The 22,239-nt window shown below is 35.9% G+C and overlaps 1 protein-coding gene across 1 annotated transcript in view; it reads left to right on the forward strand.

Moving 5' to 3' along the window:
• The window catches only part of FBXO11 (F-box protein 11), a 110,374-nt gene that overhangs the window by 81,804 nt on the left and 6,331 nt on the right, over window positions 1–22,239 (forward strand). The window contains exons 5-18 of the mRNA XM_068988267.1: window positions 2,492–2,621; window positions 3,748–3,831; window positions 3,928–4,060; window positions 5,140–5,246; window positions 5,332–5,443; window positions 5,525–5,631; window positions 5,720–5,857; window positions 14,498–14,715; window positions 18,847–18,932; window positions 19,782–19,876; window positions 20,861–20,983; window positions 21,069–21,154; window positions 21,879–21,955; window positions 22,050–22,193. Of these exons, the coding sequence (XP_068844368.1) occupies window positions 2,492–2,621; window positions 3,748–3,831; window positions 3,928–4,060; window positions 5,140–5,246; window positions 5,332–5,443; window positions 5,525–5,631; window positions 5,720–5,857; window positions 14,498–14,715; window positions 18,847–18,932; window positions 19,782–19,876; window positions 20,861–20,983; window positions 21,069–21,154; window positions 21,879–21,955; window positions 22,050–22,193 (1,640 nt within the window). The remainder of the gene's footprint in view (window positions 1–2,491; window positions 2,622–3,747; window positions 3,832–3,927; window positions 4,061–5,139; window positions 5,247–5,331; window positions 5,444–5,524; window positions 5,632–5,719; window positions 5,858–14,497; window positions 14,716–18,846; window positions 18,933–19,781; window positions 19,877–20,860; window positions 20,984–21,068; window positions 21,155–21,878; window positions 21,956–22,049; window positions 22,194–22,239) is intronic.

Consider the following 22,239-nt stretch of genomic DNA (forward strand, 5'->3'; position numbering starts at 1 on the left):
AGTGTCTTTTAATTTCATGGCTGCAGTCTGGAGCCCCCTAAAATAAAGTCTCTCACTGTTTCCATTGTTTCCCCATCGATTTGCCATGAAGTGATAGGACTGGGTGCCATGATCTTAACTTTTTCACTGTTGAGTTTTGAGCCAGCTTTTTCACTCTCTTTCACCCTCATCAAGAGTCCTCTTTGCTTTCTGCCATTAAAGTGGTATCAGCTGTATATCTGAGGTTATTGATATTTATCCCATCAATCTTGATGCCAGCTTGTGCTTTATCCAGCCCAGCATTTTGCATGATGTACTCTGTATATAAGTTAAATAAGCAGGGTGCAATATACTGCCTTGACGTACTCCTTTCCCGATTTGGAACCAGTCTGTTGTTCCATGTCCGGTTCTAACTGATGCTTCTTGATCTGCATACAGATTTCTCAGGAGGCAGGTCAAGTACTCTAGTATTCCCATCTCTCTCTGCCTTTGTTCCTCTGCCTTTTCTAAATCCAGCTTGAACATCACTGGAAGTTCATGGTTCTTGTATTGTTGAAGCCTGGCTTGGAGAATTTTGAGCATTACTTTGCTAGCATGTGAGATGAGTGCAATTGTGTGGTAGTTTGAACATTCTTTGGCATAGCCTTTCTTTGGGATTGGCATGAAAACTGACCTTTTCCAGTTCTGTGGCCACTGACTGAGTTTTCCAGATTTGCTGGCATATTGAGTGTGGCACTTTCATAGCGTCATCTTTTAGGATTTGAAATAGCTCAACTGGAATTCTATCACCTCCACTAGCTTTGTTCATAGTGATGCTTCCTAAGGCCCACTTGACTTGGCGTTCCAGGATGTCTGGCTGTAGATGAGCGATCACAACATCATGGTTATCAGGGTCATGAAGATCTTTTTTGTATAGTTCTTCTGTTAATAATATCTTCTGCTTCTGTTAGGTCCATACCATTTCTGTCCTTTATTGTGTCCATCTTCGCATGAAATGTTCCTTTGGTATCCTTAATTTTCTTGAACAGATTTCTAGTCTTTCCCATTCTGTTGTTTTCCTGTATTTCTTTGCACTGATCACTGAGGAAGGCTTTCTTATCTCTCCTTGCTGTTTTTTGGAACTCTGCATTCAAATGGATATATCTTTCCTTTCCCAGTTACCTGTTTATCACAAATGTTGGTTATCAGTCCAGGCAGTGTTTTTAAAACTATAAGAAAGAAAGTGAAGTCACTCAGTCATGTCTGACTCTTTGTGACCCCATGGACTGTAGCCTATCAGGCTCCTCAGTCCATGGATTTTTCCAGGCAAGAATACTGGAGTGAGTTGCCACTTCGTTCTCCAGGAGATCTTCCTGACCCAGGGATTGAACCTGGGTCTCTGGGTTCCCAGGTTCGCATTGTAGGCAGACGCTTTATCATCTGAACCACCATCTGAGTACTTGTTTAAAACAATAAAGGAAGTACTTTTTCTGCTATTGGTCAGTTAAAAGCTACTGAGTGATTTTGGAGAATGCTTTTCATTCCATTGGTTTTTAGAAACCGAACTAAGTCTAATTTAAAACAGCTAATAGTTCAGTAAGAATGTAGATTTTGTATATCGCTTTTAGAAAAGAGTTTGGACAGTTGTATTTTTGAACCATGAAATATGTGTGCTCTTTGACCCAGGAATTCCACTTCTGAAAATTTGTTTATGTTATGTACAAATTTTTCATAATAGCGTAGTTAATAGTGGGAGGAAGCTAGAAATAATCAAAGTCTAGCAACAAGGGATTGGACTAAAAGTAAACAGTGTTATGTCTACTTAAAGGGTTGTGATATAGTCTTTAACAGTGAACTTTACAGTTTTTAATAACATGGGGATATGCTATGTTATGAAAAATGAAAGGAGAATACAAAAATGTTATATTATCACAATTGTAATAAATGAAACTGTAGCTAAAAAGACTGAAAAGAAATACAGTAAATTGTTAATAGTTAACATATTAAAAGTAGGTTATCTCTTTCATACTTTTCTGTATTTTACAGCAGCTATATGTATTACTTCTATGATGCTAAAAATAAGGTACACTTTAAGAAAGAAAATTATATTTGTATTGGAAAGCAAAAAGGGAATGTTAAAAGAGCAGAAGAAGAAACATTTGTTTTGTACAAGAAATTATATAGTAGTTAACTATCACTCCACTCCTAAGATTTGATGATTTGAGATGAGACATACATGAAACATCATTGTTTAAAATAATCCTTTTAAATTATAACTGTATGTGGCTTCTATAGTAAGGGTGGCTTTTATTTTCCTTTAACTAAACAATCAGACTTTAAAGAATTGATGCATTCTTTTAGGTAGACTACTTTACTTTTTATATGCAGTTATATTATTTTAGCCAAAATTTTTATTTTTACATTTACAATGCTCCTCTTTCATATTCTTATGAGTTTCTGAGGCCTCAAATAATTTTTATAGTTGTTTAAAGAATATTTTATGAAGAAATCTTAAACCCCTTTCCCCCTCCAGGAAACGATTATACATGGAAGTATTCGAGTATACCCGCCCTATGATGCACCCTGAACCTGGCAAATTCTACCAGATTAATCCAGAAGAATATGAACACCCAAATCCATGGAAAGAGAGTTTCCAGCAGTTGGTATGAAGTATAAATGGAAACTACTGATTTTATATTATATATATTTTAAATAAAAGTTTTTAAATATATAATGTTTTATTATATTTATATATTTATAAATATATTTTTATAAAAGTTCCTTTTTCAAAATTTAAATTCAAGTATAGGTTTCACGGGAATTTCCTGGTGGTCCAGCGGTTAGGACTTCACACTTTCACTACTGAGGGCTGGGGTTCAATTCCTGGTCAGGAAACTAAGGTCCCAGAAGCCACGCAGCATGGCCAGAAAAAAAAAAGAATAGGTTTCTCAAGTCAGTACACATTTATCAGCCAGCAAAGGAATCAGCAGTTCTTTTCACTACTGGCATATTTATTAATAATTTAAACAGTAGCCATAAGTATCAGTAGCCTGAAAGCAGTTATACTTTCTATGGATCTCTTTCAACTTATATTTCAATTATTACTATTGAGTAGTTATTTAGAATTTCACAGAATTCCCTTGGTAGTCCAGTGGTCACATTTAGCTTTATTTTCATATGGTCCTTTATAAATAGTTAACTACCCAGCTAGGGGTGATTTTGTTCCACAGGGGATATTTGGTGGTGTCTGGAGACATTTTTGGTTTTCACAACCGGAGAAGAGACTGCTTCTGATACCTGATGGTTAGAGTCCAGTGAAAAGTGAAAGTGAAAGCCAATCAATCATGTCTGGCTCTTTGTGACCCCATGGACTATGTAGTCCATGGAATTCTCCAGGCCAGAATACTGGAGTGGGTAGCTTTTCCCTTCTCCAGGGGATCTTCCCAACCCAGGGATCGAACCCAGGTCTCCCGCATTGCAGGCAGATTCTTTACTAGCTGAGCCACAAGGGAAGCAGATGCTACTAAACATCCTACAATGCACAGAATAAGCCCCTACAACAAAGAATCTGTTACAAACTATCAGTAGTGCTGAGGATGAAAAACCATGTCCTTACTTGATATTACTGAGTCATAAACTGTTCCAGATTTTACATTGCAATATGCATCAGAAAATCAGTTGGACTAATAATTATTTTTGAAAATTAATTTTAAAAATTCATGTAGTACTAAACTAATTTAGACTATAGTGTTTATACTAGTAGTCAGTGTTTTGTTTCTGATGTTTTAGTATAAAGGTGCACATGTAAAGCCAGGATTTGCTGAACATTTCTACAGTAACCCTGCAAGATACAAAGGAAGAGAAAACATGTTGGTATGTTTGATTTGTCTTTTTCTAAGATTTAAAATGATGATCTTACAGTTCTATACTGACATGTTTTTGCGGGGGGGGGTTGTTTGTTTGTTTTAGTACTACGATACAATTGAAGATGCCCTTGGTGGGGTACAAGAAGCTCATTTTGATGGACTTATCTTTGTTCATTCTGGAATATATACTGATGAATGGATATATATTGAATCTCCAATCACCATGATTGGTGCAGGTATTTTGAAATGTGTTGTCATTAGAATTTTAATACTTTATGTATGTGATGGGTTTTTTTAAAATCCTGGTTACTTAAAATCCAGATGAACCTTGATAATACCTTAATTGTAGGAAAAAATTAGAAATGTCATGTATATTTTATATGATGAGTTCAGAAATTATAAATGTATCTGTTTCTCTTGGGGGAATGTGTATAATTCTTGATGCCAATAGTTTGTCCAACTGCTTTAGTTAATAAGGAGAGAAAAATATTTGTTTTATCTTTTACTTGAAAATACAGAGGCTAATGTTTTTATTGCTGTGTTTTTAATGAAACAAATGTGCTTTTAAAATACTTTCCATGCTGTTTCAAAGTTGTTTTTATGGTCACATTTCTAAAAATAAATGTAATGTTTGTTGAGCACTGATCAGTTATTTGAAAAATTATGGGCTCTTTGATTTTTTTTAAGGATACAGTAGTATAAGACCATTTTAATATAGCAAGTAGTTGTTACTACTCGCTTTTTTAATGAGATTTGCGTTTACTGCCCTTCTTCCCTCCCCTATTTCCACGTCAAAGAAAAGTGAAAGTATAGAAAAATTTTGCCTACTAATTTTCATTATTTTCCAAATCAAGACCAATACTGAAAATAAGCTTAAGTAAAGAGGATTCATTCTTTCTCTCCCTGCTCACCATCCCCTTCTTTCTTCTCTCTGAATGTTGTTTTCTGGTGCTACTGGTAGTGATTTGGTTTCCACAAGAAACCCACATTTTCATATACCATTGCATTTGGTATTGAATACTATTTGTAGCTGAGTCTATTGAAAGTATTATTATACATGAATTTGAGTTACAGTGATGCTTAAATAATGTCCGTGTTAAGTATGACAAGTTATCTGATAAAATGAGTATTAGTCCTGTCTACTCAATTCTGAGTTCCTTTAAAGTTCCTTCTCCAAAAGAACTACCCAATTTAAAACTGTAGAAAGGGTTCTATTGAATTATTAGTTTTATGGCAGAGTATTTTTACTGACTAAGAAAGTAATTTTTTGATCTGTCTCATGAAAGTAATATGCTTTAAAATATTTTCTTCATAGCACCTGGAAAAGTAGCAGACAAAGTTATAATTGAAAACACTAGAGATTCAACCTTTGTTTTTATGGAAGGTTCTGAAGATGCTTATGTTGGATACATGACAATAAGGGTAAGAAATTATAAATTTTTAAGTACATATGTGGAAATATTTAAGGCTGTGGCTATTTATTTCAAACAAAATTTCTACTTTCCAGTTTAACCCTGATGACAAATCTGCTCAACACCACAATGCACACCACTGCTTAGAGATTACAGTAAATTGTAGCCCTATTATTGATCACTGTATCATCCGAAGTACATGCACAGGTTAGTGTTCCCGTTATGTTTTATTATAAGTTAGTCATTGTGTTGCCCGACAGAATTTTAAATAAATTGTTTTTCTTACAGTTGGCTCTGCAGTATGTGTTAGTGGTCAAGGAGCATGTCCCACTATCAAGCACTGTAACATCAGTGACTGTGAAAATGTTGGACTTTATATAACAGATCATGCACAGGTATTTTTTAATTTTGTGGGGTTTTTCCTTTTCTTTTTTTTTTTTTTTTAAAACTGTACTAATGTTTATTTCTGGTTAATTGTTGTAGGGAATATATGAGGATAATGAAATTTCCAATAATGCTTTAGCTGGGATTTGGGTTAAAAATCATGGAAACCCAATTATTAGACGGAATCATATTCATCATGGACGTGACGTTGGTGTATTCACATTTGATCATGGCATGGTAAGAACACTTATTCTTAATTTAAAAAAATACTAATGTGTTAGTTAAATTTCAAATAGGTGTCAACATTTTATCATCACCAAATTGTTGAAGAGTATAAGACTAAAGTAAGATTAAAAATTAAAGTGAATATGCAATATCAATTCTGTAAATTCTTGAATCTAACATTCTATACATGTAGAGAAGATGGAGTCCTTAGAGAATTGATACAATCTTTGAGGAGAGTAAGGTCTAATCCAGTAGTTCTCAAATGTAAGTATGAATAAAAATCAACCAGATAAAATAAATCCGAATTCTTCAGGATAGCACCCAGAATATGCATTTTTAGTAAGCACCATAAGTTAGTTTAATGCAGGTTGCTTTTTGTGTGTGTGTTTTTTTTTTTTTTTTGCCCTGCTGCACAGCTTATAGGATCTTAGTTCTCCAGCCAGGGACTGAACCTGAGCCCTCAGCAGTGAAAGCATGGTGTCCTAACCTGACCACTAGACTGCTAGGGGATACCTAACACCTAGTTTTTGTTGAAGTAATTTTTTAAAATCCTAGGACAACATTGGCAACATTTTTTGTTAAGAAGTCCAGGATGGGAGAGGAGATTGTAATGTGGTAACAAACAAGGGTATGATGAAGTTTTATTGCAATTATGTGGTATTAATCAAACAACTTTGGAACATTGAATTGGGACATATAAAAATTGTCTATTAACAAAGGAAGTTTATTTTCAACTGTTTGTGCCTGAAACCCTAACACAGAGCCCTTTTTTTTGCCGGCCACTTGTAGCATGTGACATCTTAGTTCCCCTACCAGGTATCGAACCCGTACTCCCTCAGTGGAAGTATGGAGTCTTAACCACTGGACCTCCAAAGAAGTCTGCCAAACTGTTAAAACTGAAGTAGACCAGGAAGGAGTACCCTTTTGTTAAATTCTGGTTAGATGTAAATAGTTTTCTTAATAGACCCCCCAGTTCATTGTATTCCTGGCATAACTATAACCTGAGAAAAACAGTTCCCTTAACTCATGCTGTATAGTTTGGGCCTATAAATAAGAAAGCACAGTGGAGATGACCACTTGTCTTTCTCCAGCTAGAATTTAAAAATTGACTTTTTTTTTGTAAATTGTAGCTGTTTTTTCCCAAGGAGTAGGAAAGAGGGGAGTTTGGAAATTAGGAGGTCTCAGCAAAAGTATGGAGGTTGTCAGAACATAAGCGTCTTCAGTGAATTCATCCTCGCTGGGTTCAAAGCATAGCTTTGTGTAACCTTCAGCTCTTAACTTCTCAGAGCCTTGGACATGCACTGGCTCATTTATACAACACACATAGATTGGGTTCTGTGGTTGATGGCAATGATGGTCCTAATTCTTCACTCCTTCCTTTGGGCACACTCTTTGCTACCTAATTTTGCAGCGTCCTCTCACTTTGCCCTTGACCCTGGGCTCAGCCATGCAACTTGCTTTGGTCAGTTGGATGTTAGCAAACAAGATGCAGTCCAGAGTCTTGAAATGGGTATGTACCTCTGTTGTCACCATGAGAACATGCCCAGGGGAGTCCGTTGGAAGATGAAAGATGTGTGAAGCAGATTCACATTACGGAAGCCAGCCTAGATCAGCCTTTGGCCGGCTGGTCCCCAGCAAAAATCAGCAGAGCCACCTAGCCAACTCTCTGGTCAACTAGTTTACCCCTAGATGTCTGAGAACAAAATCCTTTTTTTGGCATAAGCTGAGCTTTGGGGCTTTTGTTGTGCAGAATTATTGAGTCATTGCAGCTACCATTACATGCTAGCCACTTCTACAAGACTGACTACAAAGTTATATAAGGGGATAATAGTGCCTATCTTGAAAGACCTTTGATGATTAAACAATAGAATACATATAAAGTACTTATCTATTAATAAATGCTTTCTGCTATTAAAAAAAAAAAAAGAGTCTTAAGAATCTACCCCCTCTTAGAGGCCTGTGTTGGTAATCATTTTTTTTTTTCCCTAATTTTTCCTTTTTTTTTTTTTTAAAATCACACCCTACCTATGGCCTGCAGAATCTTAGTTCCCCAACCAGAGATCAGATCCCTGCCCCCTGCATTGGGAGAGCGGAGTCTTAACCACGGATCATGAGGGAAGCTCTAGCAATAATTCTTAAACGGAATTCAAAACGGAACTCATATTTTTGTAATGAAACTATACTATGCTAGTATTTATTTGCCTGTGTTGCCTTTAGACTTTGCCCCAGAGTTACATGTACAGTTTGAAGTATCATATTTATGCATGCCTCTGGTCTCTTTCGACTTCCCTGGTGGCTCAGAGGTTAAAGTGCCTGGAATGCAGGAGACCAGGATTCATTCCCACGGTCGGAAAGAACCCCTGGAGAAGGAAATGGCAACCCACTCCAGTACTCTTGCCTGAGGAATCCCGTGGAGGGAGGAGTCTGGTAAGCTACAGTCCATGGGGTCACAAAGAGTCAGACACGACTGAGCGACTTCACTCACTTCACTGGTCTCTTTCATAGATGATTTGAGGTACCAAAATAACTTTAACCTGAGTAAATTTCCTCATTTTTAAAAGACCTAATGCTGATGGTCACTTACTAAAATTCATCAAATAATACAGTCCCAGTACAGTTCACACAGTCCCAGTACAGTTTACATTTTATAGATTCAAGTTTATAAATTTTAAAAAGACAAATCTTGGGCGATCCTACAGATGAAATCTCATCAATCCTTAATGGAAATATATAAATTATATAGGCTTATAAGGAAAATGGGAATAAAGCATATCTTGGGCCTCTCATCTATTTTAGTATTGTGATACAATCTTCTAAAATCTTTTGGTAGAATGTTCTTTATTATTAAGGTGTTTGTTGTGTTAGTTTCCATGATTGGTAGAGTATCACTAAGGTTAACCTTTTTAAAATTTGACTTTGTTTTTTAATAGAACTTCAGAGAACATCAGAGTAAATATTTAAATTAGTTTCTGTACTGTTCTCTGAAATTGTCTTTCCTCTTCCTTGTCTATGACCTGCTTAGAATTTAAACTCCTATATTGGCAAGAATGAATGGTGAAAGAATTTCTGTCATTTTTTTAATCTTAATATTTTAAAATATTATATGCCCTGTATAAAAGACATCCCTAGAATTTCAAAGGGTATGGTTCTAGAGTTTGTCATATTTAACTGCATGTTTAAACTTTTGAAAAATTATAAAAAATACTTTATATTTCACACCTCTGTACTCCATTATTTGCATCTTTATTTTTCTTGAGCACTTTAAAACATTTCTATTCCTACAGTTATTGGTCTGTATTTATATTTATTAACCTTCAGTCCTTTTATCACAGTTTTTCCATTCCTAATTTTATTTTGATTCATTCTTGGTGTGACTATTCTTTCATCTAGCCATTTTGATTTTGTTCATTTTTAAAAGAAAGGCGTATGGGTATTGTAGTTTGAATTCTTCCTGCTTGAAAATGTCTACCCATTAACCTTTTAACTTTGGTGAGTATATAGTTTTTTATTTTCTTTCACTCAGAATTGGGTAGTTGTTTTTATATTTCTATAATTGAGTGTGACTGAGAAGTCAGATCATTCTGGGTTTTTGTTTCTGTTTTTTCCTTTCTAATGGAGATTTGCTTTTCTACTTCAGTTATCCATGTGATGTTTTTGTTGTATGTTAATAGTTTTGTTTTGTTTTTTACTACTTTTCTGTTTCATATATTCCTTTCTTTAGAAACTTAGTTATCTTCTCTATTACTTATGTTGTTCTATATTGTTTTGTTCTTTTCCTTTGTTCTGTGCTATGCTAAGTTGCTTCAGTCATGTGTGACTCTTGGCAGTCCCATGGACTGTAGCCTACCAGGCTCCTCTGTCCTTGGGATTCTCCAGGCAAGAATACTGGAGTAGGTTGCAGTGCCCTCATCCAGGGGACCTTCCCAACCCAGGGATCAAACCCACATCTCTACGTCTTCTGCTTTGGCAGGCGGGTTCTTTACCACCAGCACCACCTGGGATTCTGTGTAATTTCCTCAAATCTGTGTTTTTTACTGTGTCTACATATCTTTGTCTCTTTTTCTATTTTGTTTCCAGTATGGTTTTTATCTCTGATTATTTTAATCTGTTTTTGTTTTATGGAATCCTTCTTGCATATATAAAACTGGAGACAATATTGTAATGAATTTCCCATGTATCCACCCTCCACATTCAAACTTTCAATTCATGGTCAGTTTTATTTCATCTGTACTTCTTCATACATTGCTTATTCTCTTCTTTATTCTGAATTATTTTGAAACAAATCTCAGATATCATCATCTCATCTGTAAACATTTCAGCATGTATCTTTCTTTTAAAGGTAGGATTCCTTCTTTTTCTTTTACATAACCACGGTGCCATTCTCACTCCTAAAATAATTTTTCTATCAACATCTACAGTTCCCCAATTCTTTGTGTTTTTTTGTTTTAATATTCAGTCTGTTGCAGAGTATTATTTTCATAAAGTAAAATTAAAATATAGCAGTAGCAAATTGCTATAAAAATTTCAAGATACATATTCTAGGTTTATGAATTTTAACTCATGATAGATTGACAGTAGACAAAAACTATGTTGAAGTATGGTTTTCCTCTACTTTTTACTTTGGATAGTCCTCTTTAGATAAAAAATGCAAGTTTTAGATAGTAGAAGTTGTACATTAGTGTGTGCCTTCAGAGTTTCTTCTTGTGCCTAAATTATTTCTATGAAAATATTCCTGTGGGATTATTTCCTTCCTCTCCTGTGTTCTGTTCATGACACTAGATGTCACTACGTAGTAGATCATTGGTTATGCTTGCTTATTAGAACAGTTACTTGGGGAAACATACCTTGCTAAAGGTGTATAGTACATTTGCTAGCTCTCACCTTAGTCTTCCTTATCCACATATCACAGTATTAGGCAAGTGTTTGATAGAGTATACAGTTTGGGATTGTAGACGTTTATTTCAATGAAGATAAATAACATTTGTCTCTTTTTATTCATTCCTTTTTTATCTGGGAAGTTTAAGAGAAACTCTTGAATACCTTTCATTCTGTCATCTTTAATAAAGACTATTTCAATTCAAAAAATTTTAATGAAAAAATATTTAATCTCACCTTTTATTTTTATATCAATTTTAATTTTTTTAGCTTGGTAGAATGATCATTTTTAAGGACTTATATATCAGAGATTTAGAAATGCTTGTGCTGAAAAGTTAACAAGCTTTTATTTTAGAATATAAAAGAAGCTGTTAGCAATCTGGTATCTTCTGGTAGGGAAATAAATCATTTTATGATAAGGAGTAATCTGGGAAAATGTCTGTGCCCTTGGAGTTTTATATATATATTAGAGCTTTCATGGTTTGCATCTTAAAAGGCAAAGTAGAATTACGTTTTCTTATGGTCCATTACACCATTTTGCACTAAAGGCATTTCTTAACAAAATAGATGCATTTCATTAAAAAGTATTTTAAAGCAAAATTACACTAACTGAATCCTTTAATTCATAACAATAGATTGGTTTTTTTATGATATTATAAAACTATGTGTCAATCAAGTGTTGCCCTTTCTGACTGTAATGAAATCACAGTTGTAGCAATGTAAGAGATTCTAAGAGCATGAAGGAAAAAACGTTTCTTTTCAAAAAGTTTTTGCTACTTTCTTTTCTTGAAAGTTATCTTAAAAGATACAGATTACAACTCCCATCTTTGATAGAACTAGGGGACATTTTTAACCTCTAAATTACAGTATGGTAAAATAACCATGTGCCTATGATCATGGTAACCAACTCAGATTAGAGCAGGTTCTAAAACTGCTTGTATTCAGGAAGAACCTAATGTGAATACAAATATATTAAGAAGTGATTGAGGGGCCCCCCTGATGGTCCAGTAGTTAGGAAACCACCTGCCAATGTAGGGGACACCAGTTCCATCCCTAATCCAGGAAGATCCCACATGCCTTGGGGCAACTAAGCCCGAGCCACAGCTACTGAGCCCACACTCCAGAGCCCGCGAGCTGCAACTACAGAAGCCCACACACTGTAGTGCCTGTGCTCTGTAACAGGAAAAGCCACTGCAGTAAGAAGGCCCACATGCTGCAAGCAGAGAGAGCAGCCCCTGCTCACCGCAACTTGAGAAAGCCCACACGCACCAACAAAGACCCAGCACAGCCAAAAATTCTAAAAAAAGAAGTGATTAGAAATTCCCTGGCAGTCAACTGGTTAGTACTCCGAGCTTTCACTGACAAGTGCATGGGATCTATCCCTAGTCTCTGGACAGGGAGTCCCTGCAAGCTGTGCCTCGCAGCCACCAAAAAAAAAAAGGTGATTTAAACAACTAGTAGCAAGTTTAGGATAGAATTGTCACTGGATATCTAAGCAAAAGAAAACAAGATAATTGTAGGAGAGCAAAAATCTCATCTTTCGTAATAGGAGATCAACACTTAATACCTAAAACTGCAAACTCAAGATAAGGCAGTACACATTTTCACTTAAAAATATGAAAGTAAGTCAAAAGAATTGAAAATGGGGACCTCTGCACAAGGGAAAATGAAGAAAGGGACTGCTGTTTGCCTTAGTAAACTTGTGGGTCCTAGGTGACTCTCCTGAGTGTGCAAAATCAAAACCTAAAGAAAACAAGTAACTCACTGGTGGTCTAGTGGAGTCTGCACTTTGACAGCTGAAGGCTTGGGTTCAGTTCTTGTTCAGGGAACTAAGATCCAGCAAGATGTGTGGTGTTGCCAAAAAAGCAACCGTACATTTGAAAATTTTCTAGTAGATACACTGTAGCAAAGTATACTTGCAGTACCATATGTTGCACTAGCACAGCCAGAACATGACACTGTCCTGTCACTGGAATCTTCATAGAAGCCCAGTAAATAGCATACCTTTCCTGCCGCATTGTGAGCAAATTAAGAAATCAAAGCTATGAAGTAGCATAGGGAGGTTGAAATATCAGCTTCATTTCCCTTAAAGGTTAAATTGGATGATACAACTTAGAATGAGAACTAAATGGGTCTGTTTAACTGAACCCTGGAATAAAATGGGCTTATCTACTTAGTCACAGGCAATGTTCATGGAATAGTAAAGAAGGTATACTCCCCTAAGGGCAGCTCATTTCTGTGAGAAAAAGAGTGAAGCTGAATTGAGCATACTCACTTTATTGTTTCCCAAGTTTACCATTCAGGGTATATCATTCAACTCCTGACAGAGAGAGAGAGAAACAAGTTGAGCTCCCTTCTCAATGATGAAAACATCAAAATGTTGAATTGTTTCAATCTGACATTAATCTCTTTCAGTTTAATCTCTTTTACAATTTTTGTTTCTTTGACACTCAGTTTTGCCATAATAGTCTGTATACATCTGGTGTTGATCCTTTTTTTTTTTTTGGTATAAATCAAAGAAGAAAAAATTTTTTCATATATTAAGGAGCTGTTTTTGATGCAACCCCCCAATTTTTAAAAAAGTAAGTTTATAACCTATATGCTAACAGGTAAGTTATAAGTGATTTGTACTTTATTTATGGGAAATGAAACCTGAAAACTACTTCTAAATGTTATTCTCAGAGAGACATTTTCTTAAAGAGTTAAATATGTAGTATATTAGAATACTCAGAGTTACATCCTGTTTTAACCTCTACTAGATTTGGCAAAAAGTTTACCAAGTCATGTTTGAGTGCTTACCATATGTAAAATCTTAAATAGATGCTCCAGAAGTTAGTAAAAGAGGCACCCTTTCTCTTCAGGAGCTTATAATCAGATAAAAATGGATATAACAAATTAAGCACAACATAGTACATGGAAGTAGCATAAGAAAATACTTAGTGCTAAAGGGAATTTAATGAGAGGGGAACACATTGAGTTTTTGAAGGGAGGTAGACAAGGAGTATGAAATGGCCTCTAGGAGTGCTGTCATTTAACTTTCATTTTTTCCTCTAACATTCAGTCTGACTGGGTCTTAGAATTTAAGATATCACTATTACAGTAATGTTTATTATCTTTAGAAAATAAGTAAAATATATCCATTGTAGAAAGTCCTAAGAAATTTAGAGAAGCATAAAGGATATGCATAAACATGCATAATACCACTGCTCATTTAATCACACTGTCATATTCTTGTTTTATCCTTCAGGTTTTTTGTGGGTTTTTTTTTTTTTTTTCCAAATAAAATTGAGATCATATTGAATGTATATGAATGTCTTCACAATATTTTGAGTCAGTTATCTGTTGTGCTAAAATGAACATTATTATGTCTTTTACTGTAGTCTCTGATTATGTCCTTTGGTCAGCTTTTTAATAGTTGATTTTTGGGACATTTTTAAGGTTTTCTTTAATACTTAAATAAACATTTTGTTGAATATATATTCTTACTCGGTAATGGTATTTATTTCCGTTTATTGAATAAATCTTTCCCTATTTTTCTTTCCTGGCTTTGAATATACTCACATTAATTAGAGGATTTAATTCAAATTAATTAAACTGAAATGCTTAAAACATTTAAATGTTTATAATTTGAAATTTAGTATATATCTGTCTCTGTTTCATTCTTAACTCTTGAATGTTTCTAATACTTAATGTGGAGGTATACATTTAAAAGGTTTATTAAGTCATTTCCTTTTGGAAAGTAGCCTTATCTTCAGGCTTAATTTCTGTGTTTTCCAGGGTTACTTTGAAAGCTGCAACATACACAGAAACCGGATAGCAGGCTTTGAAGTAAAAGCTTATGCTAACCCCACAGTGGTTCGATGTGAAATTCATCATGGGCAGACTGGGGGAATATATGTTCATGAAAAAGGAAGAGGACAATTCATAGAGAATAAAATCTATGCAAACAACTTTGCAGGTGTATGGATTACCTCAAATAGTGACCCAACAATAAGGTATTTCTGTATAATTATGGAAGAGAATTATATTTTCACTTTACGTTTTGTGTTATAAGAAGAGTTAAGATATTTAGCTTTAACTCTGTTTTTCCTAGACACCTGATTGCTATAAAATAGATTTACCGAATAAAAGTCTGTTCATCTGAATGAACATAGCTATTGCATTTATTTTGCGGTGTTTTTTATTAGTGATCTCATCCATGTAACCTATTTTTTATGAAAAATTACAAATGCTGTGATTTTTGTTTTAAATTCATCAAACTTCATTATAGATGAGTAAATAGGTCTGTGATCTTCTCTTGAAATCTGAATGATCTGTCTTATCCTTTTTCTTTGTTTCTGGGATCAGATAGTTATTAATTATCTCTTAAGATATTTAGACAAAGAGACCAAGATAACAAAAGAGTCAAAACTTTAAGCTGTCAGTTCCTAACACTCCCTCTGGCCACAGCAAGGAAACAAACAGATCCAGTCTTTTTTATCATTATTTATTTTATTTTTGGCTAAGCTGGGTGTTCATTGGTGTACGTGGACTGTCTCTAGTGGCAGAGTGGAGTCTGCTCTCTAGTTGCAGTGTGTGGGCTTCTTGTTGCAGTGGCTCCTCTTGTTTCAGAGCACAAGCTCTAGAGTGTGGGCTCAGTAGTTGTGGCACATGGTATTAGTTGCCCCAGTGCTTATGGAATCTTCCAAAGTCCCCTGCATTGGGAGGTGGATTTTTAACCACTGGACCACCAGGGGAATCCACAGAGCCAGTCTTATAGGCACTGGCTAAGACTGTAAATTCTTATCACATTCAATATCACAGTAATCCAAGTCTATGCTCCAAACAGTAACACTGAAGAAGCTGAAGTTGAACAGTTCTATGAAGACCTACAAGACCTTTTAGAACTAACACCCAAAAAAGATGTCCTTTTCATTATAGGGGACTGGAATGCGAAAGTGGGAAGTCAAGAAACACCTGGAGTAACAGGCAAATTTGGCCTTGGAATACGGAATGAAGCAGGGCAAAGGCTAATAGAGTTTTGCCAAGAGAATGCACTGGTCATAGCAAACACCCTCTTCCAACAACACAAGAGAAGACTCTACACATGGACATCACCAGATGGTCAACACCAAAATCAGATTGATTATATTCTTTGCAGCCAAAGATGGAGAAGCTCTATACAGTCAACAAAAACAAGACCGGGAGCTGACTGTGGCTCAGACCATGAACTCCTTATTGCCAAATTCAGACTTAAATTGAAGAAAGTAGGGGAAACCGCTAGACCATTCAGGTATGACCTAAATCAAATTCCTTATGATTATGCAGTGGAAGTGAGAAATAGATTTAAGGAACTAGATCTGATAGAGTACCTGAAGAACTATGGACTGAGGTTCATGACATTGTATAGGAGACAGGAACCAAGACCATCCCCATGGAAAAGAAATGCAAAAAAGCAAAATGGCTGTCTGGGAAGGCCTTACAAATAGCTCTGAAAAGAAGAGAAGCAAAAAGCAAAGGAGAAAAGGAAAGATATAAGCATCTGAATGCAGAGTTCCAAAGAATAGCTAGAAGAGATAAAGACTTCCTCAGCGATCAGTGCAAAGAAATAGAGGAAAACAACAGAATGGGAAAGACTAGAGATCTCTTCAAGAAAATTAGCAATACCAAGGGAACGTTTCATGCAAAGATGGGCTCGATAAAGGACAGAAATGGTATGGACCTAACAGAAGCAGAAGATATTAAGAAGAGGTGGCACGAATACACAGAAGAACTGTACAAAAAAGATCTTCACGACCCAGATAATCATCTAGGATGTGATCACTCACCTAGAGCCAGACATCCTGGAATGTGAAGTCAAGTGGGCCTTAGAAAGCATCACTACAAACATAGCTAGTGGAGGTGATGGAATTCCTGAAAGATGATGCTGTGAAAGTGCTGCACTCTATGCCAGCAAATTTGGGAAACTCAGCAGTGGCCACAGGACTGGAAAAGATCAGTTTTCATTCCAATCCCAAAGAAAGGCAATGCCAAAGAATGTTCAAACTACCACACAATTGAACTCATCTTACACACTAGTAAAGTAATGCTCAAAATTCTCCAAGCCAGGCTTCAGCAATACGTGAATCGTGAACTCCCTGATGTTCAAGCTGGTTTTAGAAAAGGCAGAGGAACCAGAGGTCAGATTGCCAGCATCCGCTGGATCATCGAAAAAGCAAGAGAGTTCCCAGAAAAACATCTATTTCTGCTTTATTGACTATGCCAAAGCCTTTGACTGTGTGGATCACAATAAACTGGAAAATTCTGAAAGAGATGGGAATACCAGACCACCTGACATGCCTCTTGAGAAACCTATATGCAGGTCAGGAAGCAACAGTTCGAATGGAACATGGAACAACAGACTGGTTCCAAATAGGAAAAGGAGTATGTCAAGGCTGTATATTGTCACCCTGCTTATTTAACTTCTGTGCAGAGTACATCATGAGAAATGCTGGGCTGGAAGAAGCACAAGCTGGAATCAAGATTGCCGGGAGAAATATCAATAACCTCAGATATGCAGATGACACCACCTTTATGGCAGAAAGTGAAGAGGAACTAAAAAGCCTCTTGATGAAAGTGAAAGAGGAGAGTGAAAAAATTGGCTTAAAGTTCAACATTCAGAAAACGAAGATCATGGCATCTGGTCCCATTACTTCATGGGAACTAGATGGAGAAACAGTGGAAACAATGTCAGACCTCATTTTTTGGGCTCCAAAATCAGTGCAGCCATGAAATTAAAAGACACTTCTTGGAAGGAAAGTTATGACCAACCTAGATAGCATATTCAAAAGCAGAGACATTACTTTGCTGACTAAGGTCCGTTGAGTCAAGGCTCTGGTTTTTCCAGTAGTCATGTATGGATGTGAGAGTTGGACTGTGAAGAAAGCTGAGCGCCAAAGAATTGATGCATTTGAACTGTGGTGTTGGAGAAGACTCTTGAGAGTCCCTTGGACTGCAAGGAGATCCAACGAGGCCACCCTAAAGGAGATCAACCCTGGGATTTCTTTGGAAGGAATGATGCTAAAGCTGAAACTCCAGTACTTTGGCCATCTCATGTGAAGAGTTGACTCATTGGAAAAGACTGATGCTGGGAGGGATTGGGGGCAGGAGGAAAAGGGGACGACCGAGGATGAGATGGCTGGGTGGCCGACATCACGGACTCGATGGACGTGAGTCTGAGTGAACTCCGGGAGTTGGTGATGGACAGGGAGGCCTGGCGTGCTGCGATTCATGGGGTCGCAAAGAGTCGGACACGACTGAGCAGCAGAACTGAACTGAACTGAAGACTGTAAAACAGAACTATTATAATGAAATCAATGACCATGAATTATTTCTGTAAAATTGTTTTCCACTGGCTTTATGAAAGTTGATTATGTGATTTCCATCTTAATTACTATTCAACAAATGCTTATAGATGACTAAGAAAAGTTCTTTTAAATGGATTAGCCCCTTTTTTTGTAAATATTAATAAGTTTTGTTTTTGTTTCCTTTGACGTCGCTTCTTGTGGGATCCTAGTTCTCTGACCAGAGATCAGACCTGGGTCCTCTGAAGTGGAAGTGGAGGGTCCTAACCACTGGACTGTCTGGGAGTTCCCTGAATTAGCACTTTTGAGGGGAATTTTTAAGAATGCTGCTACTGCTGCTGCTAAGTCACTTCAGTCGTGCCCGACTCTGTGTGACCCCATAGATGGCAGCCCACCAGGCTCCCCAGTCCCTGGGATTCTCCAGGCAAGACCACTGGAGTGGGTTGCCATTTCCTTCTCCAATGCATGAAAGTGAAAAGTGAAAGTGAAGTCGCTCAGTCGTGTCTGACTCTGAGCAACCCCATGGACTGCAGCCCACCAGGCTCCTCTGTCCATGGGATTTTTCAGGCAAGAGTACTGGAGTGGGGTGCCAGCATCTCAAATACTGAATGGCTTTTCCAAAGCTTTAAGTCTTAGAATTGAAGGGAAATCATCTAGTTCCTCATTTCATAAATTAAGAAGCTGAGGCTCATAGAAGTTAAATAATTTTCTAAGGTCACATGAACATGGCTGGGCTTTTAATAAAACAAGCAAGCTTTTCTGAATAGATTCTTTTGTGTTTTTTATTTCCCCACATGATTATAGGGGGAATTCTATATTTAATGGAAATCAAGGTGGAGTTTACATCTTCGGTGATGGACGAGGCCTTATCGAAGGAAATGACATTTATGGTAAATATATTTTGTTCTGTAAAATTTTAGAGCCTGGCCTGTGTTCCTGTCATTAGTAAAGGGACCATTTTGAAACCTTCTGAATAGGAGAACTGATCTAGGTTCTTTAAATTCTCAATAAAGATTATTCTGTGGCATTTATTCACTTAACAAACATTTACTGAGTATCTACTATGTATGAGGCACTGTTCTACATAATAGGGATGAAAATAAAAGTAAGACCCTATTCTCACAGAGTGCAGTTCCCTTAGATTCATTCCATTGTTTAGCAATTTCTGTGGTAGTTTTATACACTTTGGTACTAATTAGAAAGGGAAAATACTTATTCCTCATTAAAACTTTTGAGGTATTAATTCAGCAAACAATTATTAGGTATCTGTGTGCTAGACAGTGATATGTTCCTGGGTGTCCTCTTTTGCTAATACTTACTGGATAATACCATAATTTTACTCATTGCTAGGTACTTTTTTGAGTACCTTACTTGAATTAAGTCATATAATATTTACATCAACCCTGTGAAGTAGGCAGTATTAAATATTCCCCCACTTACTGGTCAGGAAACAAAGGTACAAGGAGGTTTAAGCAACTTAAAGTCACACAGGAACTAAGTCAAATTCCTGGGAGTCAAAACTTAACAGCCTGACTCTAGCATCTCTGGTCTTAACCACTATTCTTAGACTGCCTGCAATTGTTCTGCATCTGCTTACACTCCTAGTTTCCTTAGTTTTGTCCTGAAATCTTCATGGATCATAAGTATCTTTCTGAATATGACATATTTCACAGAATTGTGCTCTTACTATGTTCCATTAGGCTCCATATGTTGATATTGTAACTTTTATTTTTAAATAGGCAATGCATTAGCAGGAATTCAGATTAGGACAAACAGTTGTCCAATTGTTCGACATAACAAAATTCATGATGGCCAGCATGGTGGAATTTATGTGGTAAGTTAATAAATAAATACAGTTAATTAATAAATACAGTTCTAGAACTTCATGAATCAAAGTTGGGGTAGAAAAGAGAATACAAAATTATGTCTACCTTTAAGTAGGCCATATTCAACTTTTTCTCTCTCCCAGTGTATGAATGACTTAATATTTTGTGTGTAGTGCTCCGTATAATTTTGTCAACTGACTAAATTTAAGCATAGGAGATAACACCTTTTTATTGAAATATCTAATTATAATGGCAGTATGGGCTGAACGCATACAATAAATGGTTGGCAGTCTGAGTTATACTTGTTACTCTAGAATTTGGCCAGTGTGATTACTGTATGAGTCTCTAAGATTTTCCAAAAGTATTAATTAAAATCATAATATCACTGAGTATTAATAATGCTAGACTTGAATATTTTTATCTTCTGTAAAAGCCAGACATTTGACATGATGTTGAAACATAATTAAGCATCATACAAAATTTAAAAACCTATGTATTAGTGTATTAGTCCTGTGTCTTCTGTCATCATAGTATCTGACACTGTTATTCAAGTAAGAAAATGTAGAGAAGTTCAGAAAGGTCCTTGTGTGATGCCAGGTGTGAGTCTAATTTTTATTCCTAGTTCTAGAAATGTTCATGTCTTAAATCTTCTACTGAAAATAAAAATGTTAGTAACTTGAACCTTGTTTTGAACCAGTGATAGGTTGAAATAATTATTAACTTCTTACGTGAGAGAACTTTGGTTTGTTTTGTATCTTAGAATGAGATAAGAAAATCCAGTGCTGCTATTCTTACCATAATAGATTTAAAAATACAAAAATACACAAAGGACAGTATAAAACCTTTGAGCTTAAACTCAGGTAAAGACTAGGTAAGAGAATGTTACCAGTTAGCTCTTTTTTTCTGGTCATAATTTGTCTCAAAAGGTAGACTGTACTGTAAATTACTTGGCTTATACAAGATACATATTATAGTCAATAACTTTTATTTAGCATGAGAAAGGACAAGGCGTAATAGAAGAGAATGAAGTCTATAGTAATACTCTGGCCGGAGTCTGGGTGACAACTGGCAGCACTCCAGTACTGAGAAGAAATAGGATACACAGTGGCAAGCAGGTAAAGTTATGTTTGACTTAGTATGGGAAATTATTGTCTTATAAACACATTTTTTTAATTTGAAAAAATTCTTTATTAATTTTAGGTTGGTGTTTATTTTTATGACAATGGACATGGAGTACTAGAGGACAATGATATTTATAATCATATGTATTCAGGGGTTCAGATAAGGTAAATGTTTTCACATTTGGCTTTCTTCGGGGAGGGAATTGTGAGTGTGTAGGGTAAACAGAAAAAATTACCTAGTTACTAAATGCTCAATCTTTATTCCTCCTTTTGTACATGTGTTCATATTCTATCATACTCTTGGCTTAAGTTGTGTGTAAGTTTTGGCTGAATGACACATATGCCGTAAGAGCTCATTTCCACTGTTGTGTCATCCAGTATGACGGTCCTTATCAGCTATCAGTGTACTCTATCATACTTGGAGAGTGGAAAGCTGTGTAAAAATACCTGTAAGGTACCTACATGTCATAGGTACTTATTAAATGGGAGCTTCTGTTTTTATGCTCATTCTGCAAAATTAATAGGCTTTAAATCCTCCTTTCTTGTATTTTACCAGTTTTTGGAATTGTAGTACTCCTGATCATATTTTATTTTACATATGAGGGGAGCATATAATAATAAATGTTGCTTAATCTAACCTCCTCAGTTTAGTTTACATATTAGGAGACTCGATAGTAATAATCTATAGCTAAGTCTGTTCTGTGGGAAGATAGAATTACACAAAATTAAGCCCGTTTCCTCACTGACAGACTTCTCAGAGTATCTTGAAGGTGATGTTTAATTATGTCGTTAATTCTTACAGTGATTATTGTGGGTTTAAAACCCACTGTTAACATGGGATGTGGAAACAGAAGCAATGAGATAGTATTACTTTCTATTCTATCCATAGGACTGGAAGCAACCCCAAAATTAGGCGCAACAAAATCTGGGGAGGACAGAATGGTGGAATTCTAGTTTATAATTCTGGTATGTTTAATCTTTTACCTTTTTTTTTTTTCAGTGATATTATCTTTAGAAATACACTTTCTAAATAACATAACCTAAATTTTTCCATTTATAGGTCTAGGCTGTATAGAAGACAATGAAATATTTGACAATGCAATGGCTGGAGTCTGGATTAAGACAGACAGTAATCCTACACTAAGAAGAAATAAAATCCATGATGGAAGAGATGGTGGCATCTGTATATTTAATGGGGGTCGAGGTATTGTTGTTAACTTTGCATTAGTTAACCCAGTTTTCCATTATTC

The sequence above is a fragment of the Capricornis sumatraensis genome, chromosome 1, assembly GCF_032405125.1.
Source record: "Capricornis sumatraensis isolate serow.1 chromosome 1, serow.2, whole genome shotgun sequence".
Classification (NCBI taxonomy): domain Eukaryota; kingdom Metazoa; phylum Chordata; class Mammalia; order Artiodactyla; family Bovidae; genus Capricornis; species Capricornis sumatraensis.